The sequence below is a fragment of the Schistocerca piceifrons genome, chromosome 5, assembly GCF_021461385.2.
Source record: "Schistocerca piceifrons isolate TAMUIC-IGC-003096 chromosome 5, iqSchPice1.1, whole genome shotgun sequence".
Lineage (NCBI taxonomy): Eukaryota > Metazoa > Arthropoda > Insecta > Orthoptera > Acrididae > Schistocerca > Schistocerca piceifrons.
This window is the reverse complement of record NC_060142.1, coordinates 692,130,479-692,150,809: the sequence shown is the minus strand read 5'-3', so window position 1 is coordinate 692,150,809 and position 20,331 is coordinate 692,130,479. Positions and strand designations below refer to the sequence as shown.

Genomic DNA, 20,331 nt, shown 5'->3' with positions numbered 1-20,331 from the left:
AGGCCACGGTAGCGCGCACAACAGCAAGCCATGCGGCAAGCGGCGACAGGTCGTAAAAACTCATTAACAGAATGCGACAAACAATGCATGACACAGTACAATAATACATTTTTAGCTTAGAGTGACGTAAACCCTATAACAGAGAACGACACCTATCAGATCAAAGAAAAATAAGCAATCAATTCAAACCAAACGAAGCACCTGAAAAAGGAAGGGTACCCGTATAAATACGGACGGAGCCCCTGACGCATAGCAATGGCTACCTGGTAAAGCTTAACTGCTAAGCTTACGACTCGAACCAAACTGCTGTAGCTAGTTGTATCCTCATTCATTCGACCTAAATTGTGTCTCGTATTACAATGGACCAACTTTGTTTCGATTTGGAGGTGCGGCCTACAACTTTTCTCTCCCCTTGAATTTCGAGTCTCAAATTTCAGGTGCGGCTTAGATTCGGGAAAATTTTTTTTCCTTGACTTCAAGTCTCATTTTTCAGGTGCGGCTTAGATTCGAGTGCGGCTTAGATTCGAGTAAATACAGTATCTCACTAGGGGTATGACAGATACTGCCTACAGGAAAATTAGAGAGACCTTTGGAGAAAGGAGAACCACTTGCATGAATATCAAGAGCTCAGATGGAAACCCACTTGTAAGTAAAGAAGGGAAAGCAGAAAGGTGGAAGGAGTATATAGAGGATCTATACAAGGGTGATGTACTTGAGGACAATATTATGGAAATGGAAGAGGATGCAGATGAAGATGAAATGGGAGAGACGACACTGCGTGAAGAGTTTGACAGAGCACTGAAGGACCTGAGTCAAAACAAGGCCCCCAGAGTAGACAACATTCCATTACAACTATTGACAGCCTTGGGAGAGCCAGTCCTGACAAAACTCTACCATCTGGTGAGCAAGATGTATGAGACAAGCGAAATACCCTCAGACTTCAAGAAGAATATAATAATTCCAATCCCAAAGAAAGCAGGTGTTGACAGATGTGAAAATTACCGAACTATCAGTTTAATTATTCACAGCTGCAAAATACTAACGCGAATTCTTTACAGACAAATGGAAAAACTGGTAGAAGCCGACCTCGGGGAAGATCAGTTTGGATTCCGTAGAAATGTTGGAACACGCGAGGCAATACTGACCCTACGACTTATCTTAGAAGAAAGATTAAGGAAAGGCAAACCTACGTTTCTAGCATTTGTAGGCTTAGAGAAAGCTTTTGACAATGTTGACTGGAATACTCTCTTTCAAATTCTGGAGGTGGCAGGGGTAAAATACAGGGAGCGAAAGGCTATTTACAATTTGTACAGAAACCAGATGGCAGTTATAAGAGTCGAGGGGCATGAAAGGGAAGCAGCGGTTGGGAAGGGAGTGAGACAGGGTTGTAGCCCGTCCCCGATGTTATTCAATCTGTATATTGAGCAAGCAGTAAAGGAAACAAAAGAAAAATTCGGAGTAGGTATTAAAAGTCCATGGAGAAGAAATAAAAATGTTGAGGTTCGCCGATGACATTGTAATTCTGTCAGAGACAGCAAATGACTTGGAAGAGCAGCTGAATGGAGTGGACAGGGTCTTGAAAGAAGGATATAAGATGAACATCAAAAAAAGCAAAACGAGGATAATGGAATGTAGTCGAATTAAGTCAGGTGATGCTGAGGGAATTAGATTAGGAAGTGAGACACTTAAAGTAGTAAGGGAGTTTTGCTATTTGGGGAGCAAAATAACTGATGATGGTCGAAGTAGAGAGGATATAAAATGTAGATTGGCAATGGCAAGGAAAGCGTTTCTGAAGAAGAAAAATTGGTAAACATCGAGTATAGATTGATGTGTCAGGAAGTCGTTTCTGAAAGTATTTATACGGAGTGTAGCCATGTATGGAAGTGAAACGTGGACGATAAATAGTTTAGACAAAAAGAGAATAGAAGCTTTTGAAATGTGGTGCTACAGAAGAATGCTGAAGATTAGATGGGTAGATCACATAACTAATGAGGAGGTATTGAATAGAATTGGGGAGAAGAGGAGCTTGTGGCACAACTTGACTAGAAGAAGGGATCGGTTAGTAGGACATGTTCTGAGACATCGAGGGATCACCAATTCAGTATTGGAGGGCAGCATGGAGGGTAAAAATCGTAGAGGGAGACCAAGAGATGAATACACTAAGCAGATTCAGATGGATGTAGGCTGCAGTAGGTACTGGGAGATGAAGAAGCTTGCACAGGATAGAGTAGCATGGAGAGCTGCATAAAACCAGTCTCAGTACTGAAGACCACAACAACAACAACAACATGTTGTCTGATTCAGAAGTAGGCCCTTTGGCCAAAAATTTACTTTTGATTAGTCTGTTTGCAACTCAATGTATCCACTATATGGTCAGCAGAAATCTATCCTTTTCATAATGCTGTTATTATTCTGTCCTGGAATTTCCACTGTTTCAAAGAAAAACTTGGTAGAAATAGAAGTGTCAATGGACATTGCAGAACAGAATATGAACAAACCAAAACAGTAAGAAATGTGAGAATGGCACTGGGAGGTAATCTGTACTCAGCGGCTGTAAACTGTAATTAAATATAAAACTAAACTACTTTGTTAAAAAACTTGAACACCAAAAACAAACAATGGAAAGACTAGATTGGATAGCAAAAATATAAGGAAAAGACAGATTGCTACTCGCTGTAAACATGACACACTGAGTTGCAGACAAGTACAAAGAAAAGACGCACATTAGTGTCATCTTTACAGTGAGTAGCAATCTAGTTTTTCCTTTTATTGGTGAACACCAAAAAGTTATGGAAACTAAAGCAGATGAAGGTTGTTGTTGTTGTTGTTGTTGTGGTCTTCAGTCCTGAGACTGGTTTGATGCAGCTCTCCATGCTACTCTATCCTGCGCAAGCTCCTTCATCTCCCAGTACCTACTGCAACCTACATCCATCTGAATCTGTTTAGTGTATTCATCTCTTGGTCTCCCTCTACGATTTTTACCCTCCATGCTGCCCTCCAATACTACACTGGTGATCCCTTGATGCCTCAGAACATGTCCTACTAACCGGACCCTTCTTCTAGTCAAGTTGTGCCACAAACTTATATTCTCCCCAATCCTATTCAATACTTCCTCATTAATTATGTGATCTACCCATCTAATCATCAGCATTCTTCTGTAGCACCACATTTCAAAAGCTTCTATTCTCTTCTTGTCTAAGCTATTTATCGTCCACGTTTCACTTCCATACATGGCTACACTCCATACAAATACTTTCAGAAACGACTTCCTGACACTTAAACCTATACTCGATGTTAACAAATTTCTCTTCTTCAGGAATGCTTTCCTTGCCATTGCCTGTCTACATTTGATATCCTCTCTACTTCGACCATCATCAGTTATTTTGCTCCCCAAATAGCAAAACTCTTTTACTACTTTAAGTGTCTCATTTCCTAATCTAATTCCCTCAGCATCACCCGACTTAATTCGACTACATTCCATTATCCTTGTTTTGCTTTTGTTGATGTTCATCTTATATCCTTCTTTCAAGAGCCTGTCCACTACGTTCAACTGCTCTTCCAAGTTCTTTGCTGTCTCTGACAGAATTACAATGTCATCGGCAAACCTCAAAGTTTTTATTTCTTCTCCATGGATTTTAATACCTACTCCGAATTTTTCTTTTGTTTCCTTCACTGTGTGCTCAATATAGAGATTGAATAACATTGGGGAGAGGCTACAACCCTTCCTCACTCCCTTCCCAACCACTGCTTCCCTTTGATGTCCCTCGACTCTTATAACTGCCATCTGGTTTCTGTACAAATTGTAAATACCCTTTCGCTCCCTGTATTGTACCCCTGCCACCTTCAGAATTTGAAAGAGAGTATTCCAGTCAGCATTGTCAAAAGCTTTCTCTAAGTCTACAAATGCTAGAAATGTATGTTTGCCTTTCCTTAATTTAGCTTCTAAGATAAGTCGTAGGGTCAGTATTGCCTCACGTGTTCCGATATTTCTACAGAATCCAAATTAGTCTTCCCCGAGGTCGGCTTCTACTAGTTTTTCCATTCATCTGTAAAGAATTCGCGTTAGTATTTTAGAGCCGTGACTTATTAAACTGATAGTTCGGTAATTTTCACATCTGTCAACACCTGCTTTCTTTGGGATTGGAATTATTATATTCTTCTTGAAGTCTGAGGGTATTTCGCCTTCTCATACGTCTTGCTCACCAGATGGTAGAGTTTTGTCAGGATTGGCTCTCCCAAGACTGTCAGTAGTTCCAATGGAATGTTGTCTACACCGGGGGAATTGTTCCAACTCAGGTCTTTCAGTGCTCTGTCAAACTCTTCACGCAGTATCATATCTCCCATTTCATCCTCATTTACATCCTATTCCATTTCCAAAATATTATCCTGAAGTACATCACCCTTGTATAGACGCTCTATATACTCCTTCCACCTTTCTGCTTTCCCTTCTTTACTTAGAATTGTGTTTCCATCTGAGCTCTTGATATTCATACAAGTGGTTCTCTTTTCTCCAAAGGTCTCTTTAATTTTCCTGTAGCCAGTATCTATCATACCCCTAGTGAGATAAGCCTCTACATCATTACATTTGTCCTCTAGCCATCCCTGCTTAGCCATTTTGCACTTCCTGTATATCTCATTTTTGAGGCATTTGTATTCCTTTTTGCCTGCTTCATTTACTGCATTTTTATATTTTCTCCTCTCATCAATTAAATTCAATATTTCTTCTGTTACCCAAGGATTTCTATCAGCCGTCGTCTTTTTACCTACTTGATCCTCTGCTGCCTTCACTATTTCATTCGTCAAAGCTACCCATTCTTCTTCTACTGTATTTCTTTCCCCCATTCCTGTCAATTGTTCCCTTATGCTCTCCCTGAAACACTCTACAACCTCTGTTTCTTTCAGTTTATCCAGGTCCCATTTCCTTAAATTCCCACCTTTTTGCAGTTTCTTCAGTTTCAATCTGCAGTTCATAACCAATAGATTGTGGTCAGAATCCACGTCTGCCCCTGGAAATGTCTTACAATTTAAAACCTGGTTCCTAAACCTCTGTCTTACCATTATACAATCTATCTGATATCTTTTAGTATCTCCAGGGTTCTTCCACGTAAACAACCTTCTTTCATGATTCTTAAACCAAGTGTTAGCTATGATTAAGTTGTGCTCTGTGCATGTTGACCATATATATTGTTTCTTAAGTTTAAGACTCGACATTTGCCAGATTACAATTAGTGAAGAGGTTCTATTCACTGACACAGATGCTGTGCCTCTGTACAAAGACTACCTTTCAAAGTTAATTAGCAATGAGGGGATTTCTGGGGAACAATTGTAAAATTACAATGATAGTAGTTTAAATTTCAAAATGCTCCCTATGAAAATGTTTGCTTCAAAAAACAAAACTGCAGCACCTGGATCCACGAAAAGTAATGAATGAGTTACTATATTGGCTTGCAATAATGCCTGGCAACCACAAGCTTAGGCTTACATTAATAGGGAAATCACAGAAACCTGGAGCTTTCAAATACCTGATAAATCAAGACTCACTGCCCCTACATTACAATCATCAATAGAAAGCATGGATGAATTCAGAAATCTTTATAACCTGATCCAAAATGAATTTGTATCAGCTGTAGAGAAATATTTGAAAGACAACAATTTACCAAGAAAAGCTCTGCTGCTTTTTGATAACACATCTTTGCACCCTGCCACTGACAGACTCACAGATGGAGATATCAAAGCATTATTTTTACCACCAAATGTGGCTGCTCTTTATCAACCAATGAACCAGGGCATCATAGAAATGCTAAAGAAGAAGTATTGCTACCATCTTCTCAGTTTACTGATAACAACAATCGTGAACAATGAAAACTCTGTAAGTGGTGTGAAGGCAATTGACTTGTTAGATGTCATTAGGCAGTTGGCCGAAGCACGAGAAGAGATTCTGAACATATTACTTTTAACGTCTTGGAAAATTCTTTTCGACAATGAAGGTGGACATTTTAACTTTGAATCTGTGAGCGAAACCAAAGTTAAAGATGGAAACTATGACATATCATTGCTCAAAAATGTACCGGCCAGTGAGGCTGTTGATGCAGAGGACATCAAAGAATACATGGCAAATGATTAAGTCGATGAACTGACAATATTGTGGAAGTGGTGATGCAGGTGGAAATAACACATGAGGAGGTGGCAATCTTAGAAATGGAGGGATACTGCAACACAGAAGAGGGAGTCATTTATTACAGACTTGGGCCTGACCTTCCGCCACATAGTTGAGTCAACTGTATATGAAACCGTTATCATCTTTGTTGAAAAATAATAATAATAATAATAATAATAATAATAATAATAATAATAATTAGTAATAATAATATTATGTTAAAATTTTAACACAATAAGATAAGTAATATAGCTAGAAACTCTGTCTTGAGGCAGCCTAAATAATGGCATGCCAATATTTGAACCATATTCCTCCAGTATTTGAGAATGAGAGCATTTACTGACTTCCACTACACTTTACATATAACCTCATATCTTTACAACACTTGACTGTTTCATGTTGCCTACATGTCGGCACTAAGTGTTTAATTCATTGTAACTATTTATGCCATACAGTACATATAGTTGTTCCAGCACTTTTGTATGCTATTTTCACTCTGAACAGGCAGGCAAATGTTCTGTTCTGGTTATTTGTTTTGCTTTAGACATCTGCAACCAAGCTTATTTTTATTTTGACCATTGTCAGTTTTCTAGGTATTATATACCACCAATTACAACTCAGTCACTATGTAGTGCCGTAGTTGCATATGCAATGTCATCTGGTGTCTAACCTCGTACCCTCATCAATACTGACGCGGAAAGTGCTGTGTATTTTACTACGTAATTTTCTTTACATTGAACTCATCTTCTGTAAATTTTTATTGCTGTTCTTGTACATTTTCTTTTATTCTTCTTGGTTTAATGCTGCTTGTAAGTCATACGTAATTTCATGCAATGCCGCTGTAGAGTGCCATGTCCATTCTTGTAACATCGGCTGGTTCAGGGTATGTGTCTTTCTATGATTGTAATGCTTTTATTGTACATCTATGTTGGTTTTGTGACTCATTTTATTTCATGTATAGTTAAGGGATTTACTTTATTTCTACACACATATGATTATAGTAAATGCTGAAATGCATAATAATGGATTAATAAAGTAATTTTGCATTAAGTCAATGATTTTTCCTTCAGCGACCTATTCAACAGTTTATAACCTTGATATATTTTTCAACATGGTTGCATACCTCCTTTGTGACTTTGTCATGGCTATGTTAAACTCTTTCTCACTGACACACCTGCACAATATGATGGAAGAAAAAAGTTTATCACTTACTTCATTTTCACTATTTATGCAGTCACACTGCAGCATCAGGAATGACATTTTGATTTATTACTTCTTTACTATCTATTCAGAACACAGTTTTCAGAGTATTCACTTCTACCACTGAATGTATCTGGAAAATTATGTAATTGTAGAACACACAGTTCAGGAGATATGTTGTCATAAACATTGAGAACCTTGAAAAACTAGCTTTTGTTTAAAACAGGGCACAAATCACACATACTTTATTCTTCTAGAGTTTCATGATGAGAACATTTAGTGTCTTCTAACAAACTTTAAGTGTTTCGAATATTTCCTAAACTTTTTCTCAGTTGCACTCTTATTATCAAATATTTAGCATATTAACTCATTTGCAAAGCAATCAGATGTTTGAGAGTGTTTTATACATGGGAACTTGATTCTTTAAAGAATTTGATATTTATGTAATAATAACAACAGACATTGTGCTCAATCATTGCCCTGCAGTATACCAGGTGTATAAGTATGAAACCTGAATTTCCCTGTAGATGGTGCTAGCCTTTAAGAAAACTGTGCAGAATCACATCGAATGCTTGTCGAAGCTTTTGGCGAAAATGCTCTTGGAAAACACAGCATTTCTAGCAGTTCAAAAAATTCAAAAGTGGTAATTTTGACGTGAGAAACGGCAAGCACGGGAAATCACTGAAAAAGTTCGAAGACAACAAATTGCAGGCCTTATTGGATGAAGATGGTGCTCAAACTCAACAGGAACTAGCAGAACAATTGATTCGAGCGTTTTAGTGTCGACATTCTATCAAGAAATTGAAGAATAACAGAATAATATCTTTGTTGTAAGAAAGTTCTTGTAAAACATAAAGACTTTAGAATTAATGGTGGTCTCCTTTAATCCTAAAAAATAATATTTTTAGTAGTCAATAAGTGAGTAAAATCTTAACTTCAAGAATTAAATAACAACATTACAGTATACACTAACAAGAGGGAAAGACATTATAGAAACTTAATCTGCATTAATAATAAACTTACACTATACTGCTTGTTCACGCTTATGCCATCACAATTTAATCAAGTAAATTAGCAAGAAAGCTGCTGCCTTCTGAATGTTCCTATTTAGCTGCTGTTTCTCTGCTATTAGTAGCTTAATAGTTACTCAATTACAATGGTATTTCTCACGAAAAATAGTTTTACACCTATAAACAGGGTTGTTCTTATCAGAATCGACAGCAAACCAACACTGACAATTATAGTTCAGGTATACATGCCAACATTGCAATCTGAAGACGAAGAGATAGAGAAAGTATACAAGGATATTGAAAGGGTAATACAGTATATAAGAGGAGATGAAAATCTAATAGTCATGGGGGACTGGAATGCGATTGTAGGAAAAGGAGTGGAAGAAAAGATTATAGGAGAATATGGGCATGGGACAAGGAGTGAGAGAGGGGAAAGACTAATTGTGTTCTGTAATAAAATTATGTAAGGATGTAGAGACTTATCTCACTAGGGGTAAGATAGATATTGCCTACAGGAAAATTAAAGAGACCTTTGGAGAAAAGAGAACCACTTGTATGAATATCAAGAGCTCAGATGGAAACCCAGTTCTAAGAAGAGAAGGGAAAGCAGAAAGGTGGAAGGAGTATATAGAGGGTCTATACAAGGGTGATGTACTTGAGGACAATATTATGGAAATGGAAGAGGATGTAGATGAAGATGAAACGGGAGATACGATACTGCGTGTAGAGTTTGACAGAGCACTAAAAGACCTGAGTCGAAACAAGGCCCCGGGAGTAGATAACATTCCATTGGAACTACTGACGGCCTTGGGAGAGCCAGTCCTGACAAAACTCTACCATCTGGTGAGCAAGATGTATAAGACAGGCGAAATACCATCAGACTTCAAGAAGAGTATAATAATTCCAATCCCAAAGAAAGAAGGTGTTGACAGATGTGAAAATTACCGAACTATCAGTTTAATAAGTCACGGCTGCAAAATACTAACGCGAATTCTTTACAGACGAATGGAAAAACAAGTAGAAACCGACTTCGGGGAAGATCAGTTTGGATTCCGTAGAAATGTTGGAACACGTAAGGCAATACTGACCCTACGACTTATCTTAGAAGCTAGATTAAGGAAGGGCAAACCTACGTTTCTAGCATTTGTAGACTTAGAGAAAGCTTTTGACAATGTTGCTAAGAAGGATAATATACAGAAGAATGAAAAAAAAAAAATTATGGGTGCACTAAATGACGATCAGTTTGACTTCAGAAAAGGTAAAGGCATCCTAGAGGCAATTCTGACTTTGTGGTTGATAATGGAAGCAAGGCAGAAGAAAAATCAAGAAACGTTCATAGTATGTGTCAGCCTGGAAAACGCATTAGACAACGTAGAATGGTGCAAGATGTTTGAAATTCTGAGAAAAATAGGTGTAAGCTATAGGGAGAGACGGGTAATATACAAAATGTACAAGAGCCAAGAGGGAATAATGAGAGTGGATGGCCAAGAACAAAGCACTCAGATTAAAAAGGGTGTAAGACAGGGATGCCCCTACTGTGCAATCTGAACATCGGAGAAGCAATTATGGCAATAAAAGAAAGGTTCAGTAGTGGAATTAATATTCAAGGTGAAAGGATATCAATGATATGATTCAATGATGACATTGCTATCCTGAGTGAAAATGAAGAAGAATTACATGATGTGCTGAATGGAATGAACAATCTGAGGAGTACAAATATGGATTGAGAGTAAATCGAAGAAAGACAAAATTAATGAGAAATAGCAGAAACAAGAACAGTGAGAAACTTAACATCATGACTGATGGTCACAAAATACATGAAGTTAAGGAATTCTGTTACCTAGGCAGCAAAATAACCAATGACAGATGGAGCAAAGAAGACGTCAAAAGCAGACTAGCACTGGCAAAAAGGGTATTCCTGGCCTAGAGAATTCTACTAGTATCAAAAATAGGCCTTAATATGAGGAAGAAATTTCTGAGAATGTAAGTCTGGAGCACAACCTTGTAAGGTAGTGAAACATGGACTGGGGGAAAACCAGAACAGAAGAGAATTGAAGGATTTGAGATGTGGTGCTACAGGCAAATGTTGAAAATTAGATGGACTGATATGGTAAGGAATGAGGTGGTGCTGCACAGAATCTGAGAGGGCAGGAATATGTGGAAAACACTGACAAGGAGGAGGAACAGGATGACAGGACATGCGGGAATGACTTCCATTGTACTATAGGGAGCTGCAGAAGGAAAAAACTGTAGAGGAAGGCAGAGATTGGAATACATACAGCAAATAACTGAGGATGTAAGTTGTAAGTGCTACTCTGAGATGAAGAGGGTGGCACAGTAGAGGAATTCGTGGTGGCCCGCATCAAACCAGTCAGGAGACTGATGAAAAAAGGGGGAGGGGGAGGTCATTCCATGTCAATTCAACCATTTTTAGAATATGTTCCAGCTCATGAGTCTCAGATTTGGCTGAAATTTAGCACACCAATGCTACCATGTGTGGAAAGCTCATCTACAAATTATTAAATTCCCCTGAGAATAAGTTCCAGAATTATAGCTTGCAAAAGAAGGTGGTGAAACCCAGAAAATGCAATTACCACCTAGTAACATTGACTTAGGGAACCCACTCAATGTGTCAAAACACCGACATGTTTCTGATGGAAAATAAAAGATGTCAAAATGTGATAAAATAAACAACATGTTAAACGATACATACCGTAGGTGCCACCACGCCAAATATAATGCACTCAGGAAGAGGATAATACTTTTTGTAGTGAGCCTGATATGAGCTAAAAACACACACAACGTATTGTGTTCACATCTTACTCTTACACACACACACACACACACACACACACACACACACACACACACACACACACAGAGAGAGAGAGAGAGAGAGAGAGAGAGAGAGAGAGAGAGAGAGAGAGAGAGATACATGCACAGGAAAATACAAAAAAATTGAAAAATCACTGGAAAATGTGTATTTTCAAAGTGTTGTAGCACAAAAGGGACAAGTGATATCCATGTCAAGTTTCGTACACTGCGTAAGTAGAAGATAATGTAATACGTCTCAAACATGTTATTGCAAGGCATTTATGTATAATGAAAACTGACATATTTATTTGGTTACATTTGGTTTAATATGATTTACCAATTAATAGAGATGAAGATGACATCTCTGGTCTCCCTTACCTGAGAGATTCCATTCATGATTCACATAAAGCTGCAGCAAGTGTTGGAAACCATTTGACAACTGAAAGTTAAACAATGGAAGTGTTCCAGAACAGGATGAGCCATTGTTAAACAGGAAGAACAGAAGAAACAAGTAAGCTTCACAGGTTACTCATGCTTTCAAGATTCTAGTTCAGGCTGGTCAGTGCTGTTGTGGTAAAGGCAGTATGGAGGCAGAAGAGAGTGTCTGTGGTGCTTTTGTCCCAACAAGTTGCAGTATTGGTAGACAAAAAGAGTCTAAATGTCATAAAACAACGTATGGACCTAAATATAGCATTCGCTTTGTACACGATCTGGATAAATCAGACCAAGATTTGTAGCTATGGAGACCTAGTATCGCCCTGTGGGTGCAAGAAATACAATTTCAGGGAACATGAATATTTATCATCACTGCATGTAAGTACTTGTGGATAAGTATTCTTTCCCACAAAAAAGTTGTTTTGACCCATTTCGGGTCCGTAAGGAGACAGTGAGGTGTAGCCTTCGAGAAGTTGATGTAAAAACAGTACTGAAAGTGAATCAGTGCACAGGACTTAACATGAAACAAGGACAAAAGTTACATTCCAGGTGTGTCACACTACTAAAAAGTGAAGGACATTCTGATAATGTGTACGATAGTGACGAAGAGTATCAGCCACCTTCAACCACAGGGGCCGAGCAATTAAATACTTTACCTCTTGTTTTGTCTCCCATGAAGACAAAGAGATTTGGGAAAAGAGACAGACCCAGTGTGGTAGTAGAAAACTACAAGAAGCTGAAATGGAAACTAAACACAAAACTGCAGGGACACTAATGGTGGTAGAGGAAGAATTATCTGTTCCAAAGAAACAGAAATCGTGCTCCAATTTGGACAAAATTGTGCATTATTTGAAAGGAAAATGTGCGTTATCCACAGGTCACAAAAAAGTAGCTATTCTTACCATTGCAACTTCCAGTTGGTCTAGTGAGCATACTGCAAAGGAATTCAATGTTTCTTGACAAATAGTACGGCAAGCCAAGAAAATCAAAGCAACCCAAGAAGTGCTTCTAGAACTTCAACAGGCTCAGGGCAAGCAACTGAGTTCAGAAATAAAGGTGCTAGTATCATAGTTTTACAAAAATGATGACTACAGCAGAATAACACCCAGCAAGAATGATTATATTAGAGCGACAATGGAAAATGTACATGTGCAGATGCAAAAACGTGTCTAACTATGTAACATTTCTTAAATATTTAGAATTCAAGAAAAAGTACCCTAACGCCAAAGTGGGTTCATCATCTTTTTTTCCAATCTTCCATCAAAACAGATTGTACATGTAAGTGCAAGGGGGACAAACAATGTATGTCTATGCCAGACCCATCAAAATGCTAACCTGATGATTGCTACTAAAAGGATTCTGTTCTGGATTACAAAGATGCGATGAAACTACAACTGTGTGACATCACTTCCTATCAGAGCATGACTCAAAGATGCAAAAAGTGCCCAGGTAAGGCAAAACTTGCAGAACACATGAATAATGAACTGTAAAAATCTCAAGAATTTATGCATGCATTACCATGATTTTCACATTAACGCATAATGGAACTTTTTCGCAACAAGTTGTGGTAAAACTGTACATGATGGTACTGGTGCTACCATTAAGTGCAATGCATCATGAGCTAGTCTGCAGCTTCCTGCAGAAGGCCACATTCTAACATTTATAAAGTTATTTACCTGGATACTGAAAAATATCTCTGACATACAATCATGAAGTGAAATTTGTCACAGAGTTGCTAAAAAGCAGACTGGAACACATTAAAACTATTGCAGGCACTAAGAGCCATCATCACTTCCTCCAGTGCACTCTGATAATGTGCAGATGAGTGGGTAATTTTAAGTTCATGCTCAACATGTGTATTCAAACATGTCTGTTTATGGTGTGACTGACCCTGGATTCAGAAGCAAAAGTGGTAACATACAACCAGGTTGCTACTTATGATGACAAATGGTACTTAAAACGTGTTGCAAAGTGCTGTGAAGCTTAAGCTGACGTGTTAGTGAAATTCACAGCATGGCAGGACCAGCAAGATCATTTCACTGGGCACATTTGACAGACGTGTGTTGGATTCCTGTTGCACATATTCTTATGACAGTTACAGTTCCTACTACTGTGTCAAGAAGATAGTACAGTTTGCTGTACAGTACCTATGGTTTATGGCAGTTGAAGTGCAGTAAGTACTCATGATACATTGTGTTAATCTACCTGTATGTTGTAGCTTAGTGATTAAACAATGGGGGAGGGGGTAAGAAGAGTTTAAGATACGGTGTCGTCCCCGCCCCCCTCCCCATTCTCCTATGGCTCCTACCCTTGTGACCACTCCCCTGCAAGACTTACCCTATGCATCCTTCTATCACCACCTATACTAGCCCTGTAACTGGCAAAACAAACTATCAAAAGGAGACCCACCCGTGAAACAACATGTTGTATGCCAGCTCTTATGTAAACACTAATCGGCCCTTTATATCAGCACGACTACCAACAAGTTATCAGTTAGGATGAATGAGCATAGGCAGAGGTTGTATACCGGCAACACACAATATCCTGTTGTACAGCATGTTCTACAACATGATAGTTGTGACCTCAGTGCCTGTTTCATCACATGCGCCATCTAGATTCTTCCCCCAGACACCAGTTTGTCAGAACTCGGCAACTAGTGCTGCAGTTGGGAGATAACACTTTGCTCTACTAATCTTAGTGGATATCTTCTTTGCACATGTCCATCCATCAAAATGTTGAGCCACTCATCGATGACATATGCCTGTGAGAACTTACGTAAATTCGATGACTTTATCCAAATGTTCAATGACTGTAATATACAATTCCAAGTTAAAATCATCATTTATTTCTCTGCACAACTGCTTCCTACATTCAACCACATGTCATACTGACGAACTGAGCTTTTTATGCCTTTGTTGCAGGATTCTGCTGTCTGTGATCTAAGCTGAACTTATCATTATCTTCACACTGCTGTGAGCCTAGCCATAGTTTCATCTTCAGAAAAAGGTGAAAGCCACTGAGCAACAAATCAAGGCCACACAGACAACAATCAAACAATTAACTGTTAAAACTATTCAACAGCTTTGGTGTGCATGCTGCACTATGTGACCTAACTTTTTGTGCATAGAAACGATGCCAGAAATCAACATTTGACACCTTTTGTTCTGGATGGCTATTCTAAACTTGTTTATGTTCTCAAAGAAATTTCAGACTTTACTGTAATACCTCTTTTCATAAAATCAATGAACAGTACTCCTTTGCTGGCAGAAAAAACAGCTGTCATCAGTCTTTATGCAAAAAATGTTTGGCGGCACTTTGAAAGCTTACATGGTGGCCCCAATCCATCAGATCCCGCCCCCCCACATACACACATTGACATATATATGTTACGGCCCATGTTAAAACATGATTTAAGGAATTAGTCTTCTCCTGCATCAGAAATGTTATGGTGGCTCCCAAGGTATCCATTTTGTGGACAGCAGCTATACCTGAGGGGAAGTGACTGATAATTTTGTAAACATAAACCAACAATTTCCTCTGATTCTGTCATTCACCTTCACATCAAAACAGATTGTCATCCACTTCTTTCACCCGACCTTTCCAAAACGTGTACAGCACGTAACTCACAGGCAGTAGAATTTTCGATGATAGCTGCCATTTTTATTTACAGTTGTGGTGAAAACAACAGTTCCATAATCTTTACACAGCACTGCCAGACTAGCAGCTATGCAAAAATCACTCCACTGCTCCACTCCTCTGCACAGCAGCAAGCATTGGAACTTACTTTCTAAACAGCCTTCATATAGACATTGTTGTTGAATTTGATGTTGCATGTTCATTTCAATGCAGCTGCCAGACTTCAGCATCATTGATGATAGCTGCAGTAATAGGAACTGCGACACTCAAACGAAATATAAACTAAAACTGAAGGAGAGTTTATGATAGTTTGTCTTAGCCAGAGCATTGAACTTCGTGATATATTATGAGCTTGTACTATATATTAGGACATGGTAATATATTCAAAGTACTGTGCTTTGACTTTTGAATGTGGACGTGGATGCTTGGTTCTTAGTAGTGGAATATTGTAAATTAATAATCAGTGATTTGTGTACAGGTTAGAAGGTAACAGATGAATGGGGTGAAAAGCCTATGTATTTGCTTTGTAAAAAAAAGAGAAGTGGAGCTATGTAGGAATTTGCTCCAATTTTTGTTTTATTTCTTTGAGCATTTGATGTCAGTTAGCCACAGCTAGGGAATCAGCTGAATTTTAAGGGGAACTTTCCTGACTCAACACCACATGCAACGAGGTAGATTTTCATAAGAAATGTGTGATGTTCCATCCTACTTGTGTGTTAATCTGACATATATTTAAAAAAGTGAAATAATAATAAATATAAGTTGTTGATAAATAAATATATCAGTTGCTGATAAGATTATACTAAAAGAAACCTAAACCACTGAATAATAAAGTTATGTGTTTCACTATACAGCAGTACTACCAGTCATAACAAAAACGCTAATCGCAGATACACATTACGAATTGTTATTATCTGATACAAAAATCAGACTTCATTCTGATTAAAAATATAAATCTATTCTATGATACTAAGACAATTCAACTTTGGTCACACAGTTTTAGTTTCACTTGTTAACACGAGAACACATTGCACCCGGCACTATACCACCAATTTTAAGGGTAATAACTGAGGAAACTAAATGTCATAATAAATCACAATTTATACTGGCTATGGGCAGTTTTGGCCCCCCTGGCATATAAGGTACCACCTTTTAACACATGTACGGTGAAGCAATGTAAAGACAAGTGCACAATATGTAGTGCAACATGTGACTGCCATATTATGTAGTAAGTTATAGAATCAAAACAAATCAATATCTAATACAATTAATATTGAAGAACATGCACGAGTATAGGGACAAGAGCTACAATACACCAACTAGGTGCACAACACAGGAATCCAATACAGTTCTAACCCAGAGACCAAATGGCAGGAAAGTTCTGGGATATCCCATGAAGAGACAGACTGCAACAGTCCTTTTAGAAGTAAGACACTTCCAAGATGATAGTGATAATGAATTCTACCCAATAAGTATGTTGCTATATACATTGCTCAACAAGAAGTAGTGAAGCACCCAGAAGGGGAGGAGGAAACAAAATGAAACATCATGGGATGAGAGGGTTCTTGCTTTTGTTTCAGCAATAAGAAAATCGAGTCAAATTTGCAAAGAGCTTAGCAGTATGAGCCCGCTTATCAGTATGATGTTGCACTCCTCTGGCTTGAATATGTGCAATGAATGGGTTGCAGAGATTGTCACAAAGCTGTTGTATTCTCTCCTGAGGAAAGCTGTCCCACAACTGTTGTAACTGATCCTTGACATCTTTGATAATGGAACTATAACAGAGCTGACATCCAAGCTGGTCCCACACATTCCATTGGTGACAGATCTGGGGATATCATTGACTACAAAAGTACCTCAACATTGTGTGCACAGGTCATACACAAATGTGCCATAGGTGGATGAGCACTGTCCTTTTGAAAAATGGCACCATGACACTGTTACATGAGAGGTGGCACATGATGTCCGCAACATACTGTTGTGCCATTAGAGTTTCCTCAGAGCACCACCAACGATGACATAAGTCACGCTTTATTTCTCCCCACAACTTGACACCAGGATAAACATTGTTGTGCCTCTCAAAAACATTGTACAAATGGGACCTCGCCCCAGGTTGCTGCCATACTTGCCGACAAGGGTCATCTGGGGGAATGCAGAACCATGATTCATCAATGAACACAATGTGATGCCACTCATCAGCAGTCCATGTTTCCTTGACATGGAATCACTCCAAACACAGCTGTTTGTGTTGTGATCTTAACAGCAGCCTACACTTGGGACAGTAACTCCCTAGTCCAACTGCGGCTATAGTTGAGCTGGCGTAAGTTGATCCCTAACAGTTGCAGTGGTCTAGATGCAGCAGCTTCTCAGGCCTACCTCAATCAATGGCATAATGGGATTTGGTAAATGTATTTATGGCAATGCCTCGGTGCTGTCACAGCTTTGTAAAAGGCTAGTTTTTGCCTGCAACCATTAGCACCGCAGATGAAAGCCGTCAACAGCAATGCGAGCTGTCTGGAATTTTCTTATGCGGTCTCGACTATAGTTTCTGGCAAATCCTGCAGGATGACACACATGAAGTTTCACAGTCCGTTACTTGTTCTCAGATGGTAAACAGAGATGTGAAGGGATTACCAGCTGTAATATGACAATCTTCCCTTATGGTGGTCAGATGTGGTTAACCAGAATTTTTATGACTACTGCACCTGGCCTCATGTTCCCATGCAGTCAATATCGCGTCACTGTCACAACCAAATGCCCCACAAATCTGGATATTGCACAGTTCAACAAGCCGGCCAAATGGAGACACACAATGAGGCACATTGCAAAATCAAGTACTGATAACACTGTCTCACAGGAGTATGTGGCATCTTTATGTCCATTACAGTGATCACTCAGCATCAAGCACTCTTCCCAATGTCTTATATACCCTACCATGGCTGGTAACAACATTAGATTTGAAAAACAGTAATCATTTACATACCTGCCAAGAGTACAAATGTGCTGAAGTTACAACATCTGAGCATGCCTTCTGAGTACTTCACATTTTTGTCAGGCAATTAGAACTATTTTCTTAATGCTACATAATTACAGAAATGTAGTAGTAGTAGTGGTACAGTATTTCCACTATCTTCCTAACAGTTCAAGAGATTGTATTCAGATATTTGAGCTTCTTACGTAAAAAATGTTGTATTTCTTCTACACTTACGTAGTAATGGCGGACAATGTGGTGGCAGAATATCACAGACTGAGTCATAAAGAGGATAAGCGAAGGCCATTTCATAAATTACATGTCCAAAACAATACACATCTACTGCTTCCATTGTCTTAATTTTTTTGTGGTGTAGTATATATGGCCTGTAGAAAGATGGAAGTCCCAAAATACCATTTTCAATGTCGATTAACTTGATTCGTCCATTTTCTACGATTACATTTCCTGGGTGCAGATGGCCTGTAAAATGACACAAACACCTTAAACAACCAGTGGTAACATTCATACAATGATCATCCACAATGTGATGAAAATACTTACCATATGGGAGTCCTTTATAATTCAAGAAAGAAAGGGCTTCAAGGATCTGCTTTCCATACAGTGAAACTTCTTCAACCAACAATGGCTTACGCTGCTTGGGGTTGCCGTACTTTCTCAGAAACGTTGATTTTGGTTTTGAACAATACAGTAAATCACGCAAGGTTCCTGCATTATTTAGAGCACGAACTACATACCCTCCAATCTCATTGCAGTTTATAAATTCTGGTTTCTGGATAAATGGATGCTGTTGGAATAAAGAGCCAACAGATAAATCACTTGCACAGCTACTTTTCTTGGAAAAGTGGTGAAGATGGGTTGAATGGAATTTGCAATTATCAGATAATTTAGTGCAAACAAGATGTTTGAGTGAATGCCCTTCAATGTTTTCAGTTCAATTCACTTAGATCAGCTGCAATTACAACGACATACATTTCTACATTTCATTATCTTCTGCAAAACTCTGTATTACACAAATATTGATAATGACTATAAAAAGAAAGAAAATAAACTGCCTGAATAATGTTAGATCCATACCTGCATACTTGAAATGCTCTTGCAAGCACTTAGCATTTCACGGTCATCCAGATGTTTGTCAGGTCCGTATTCAACCCAAGAAAGCACCATTTCATCTTTAGGTTGGTTATGATTTTTTACCAGGAAATAATGTTTCCGAATACGCCAACCCATTTCAGGTATAGGCCTCATTATTTCATAGTTAACTTCTCCTCTAAGAGCCATTGAGACATGTTGTAAAGCCACTTCTGTAAAGACAGCAGTAGATATATTCAAGAGAAACAGACTACAGAGATTTATTGTGGATTATTAACTAAACATCTAAACTCAGAGTTGTTTCATTAAATTAGTAACACTGATAATAGTAAGTACCCAATCACTCATAGATAAAAAAATGTTCTTTAGCGATGTTCTTGAAATAACAGTTTCTACAATAACTGTATTATGGAGTATCATACAATGATTATGTTATGTAAACGTTGTTCAGCTTTTTACATTGGAATGACTATCACCAAGTTGTCAGTTAGGATGAATGAGCATAGGCACAGGGTGTATACTGGCAACACACAACATCCCTTTGCAGAGCATGCTCTACAACACAACAGTCATGACCTTGGTGTCTGTTTCAATACATCCGCCATCTGGATTCTTCCCCCAGACACCCGTTTCTCAGAACACCGCAGGTTGGAGCTAGCACTACAACACGTTCTTGGCTCTGACCACCCACTTGGCCTTAATTTACATTAATTTCTTCTAGCCCAGCATTTCTTCACAGTAACTACTCCTTTCTTCACTCTGAGTTTTTTTACATCTTTCATTTTCACCACCACCCCTTCCACATCTGTTACATACAATGTACTTAGCTTTTCAATCTCATTAACACATGCTCAATGTTCTAGCAATAAACTTGGTCTTGCATATTACCCTGTCTTCCACCCTTAAGCTCTCAGATTTTCAAATCTTGTCTAGCGCAGTCCCCCAACAATCAGTTTTTCCTTCTCATCTTGTCCAGTAAGTCTCCATGACCCGGGTTT

At 38.6% G+C, this 20,331-nt stretch overlaps 1 protein-coding gene across 2 annotated transcripts in view; it reads right to left on the bottom strand.

Moving 5' to 3' along the window:
* LOC124797930 (PX domain-containing protein kinase-like protein) overlaps window positions 1-20,331 on the bottom strand; it is a 118,434-nt gene that overhangs the window by 52,147 nt on the left and 45,956 nt on the right. For both annotated transcript variants that reach the window (XM_047261064.1, XM_047261065.1), the window contains exons 4-6: window positions 19,319-19,545; window positions 18,785-19,028; window positions 18,461-18,703 (exon numbers count right to left, since the gene is read on the bottom strand). In XM_047261064.1, coding sequence (XP_047117020.1) covers window positions 18,461-18,703; window positions 18,785-19,028; window positions 19,319-19,545 — 714 coding nt within the window. The remainder of the gene's footprint in view (window positions 1-18,460; window positions 18,704-18,784; window positions 19,029-19,318; window positions 19,546-20,331) is intronic.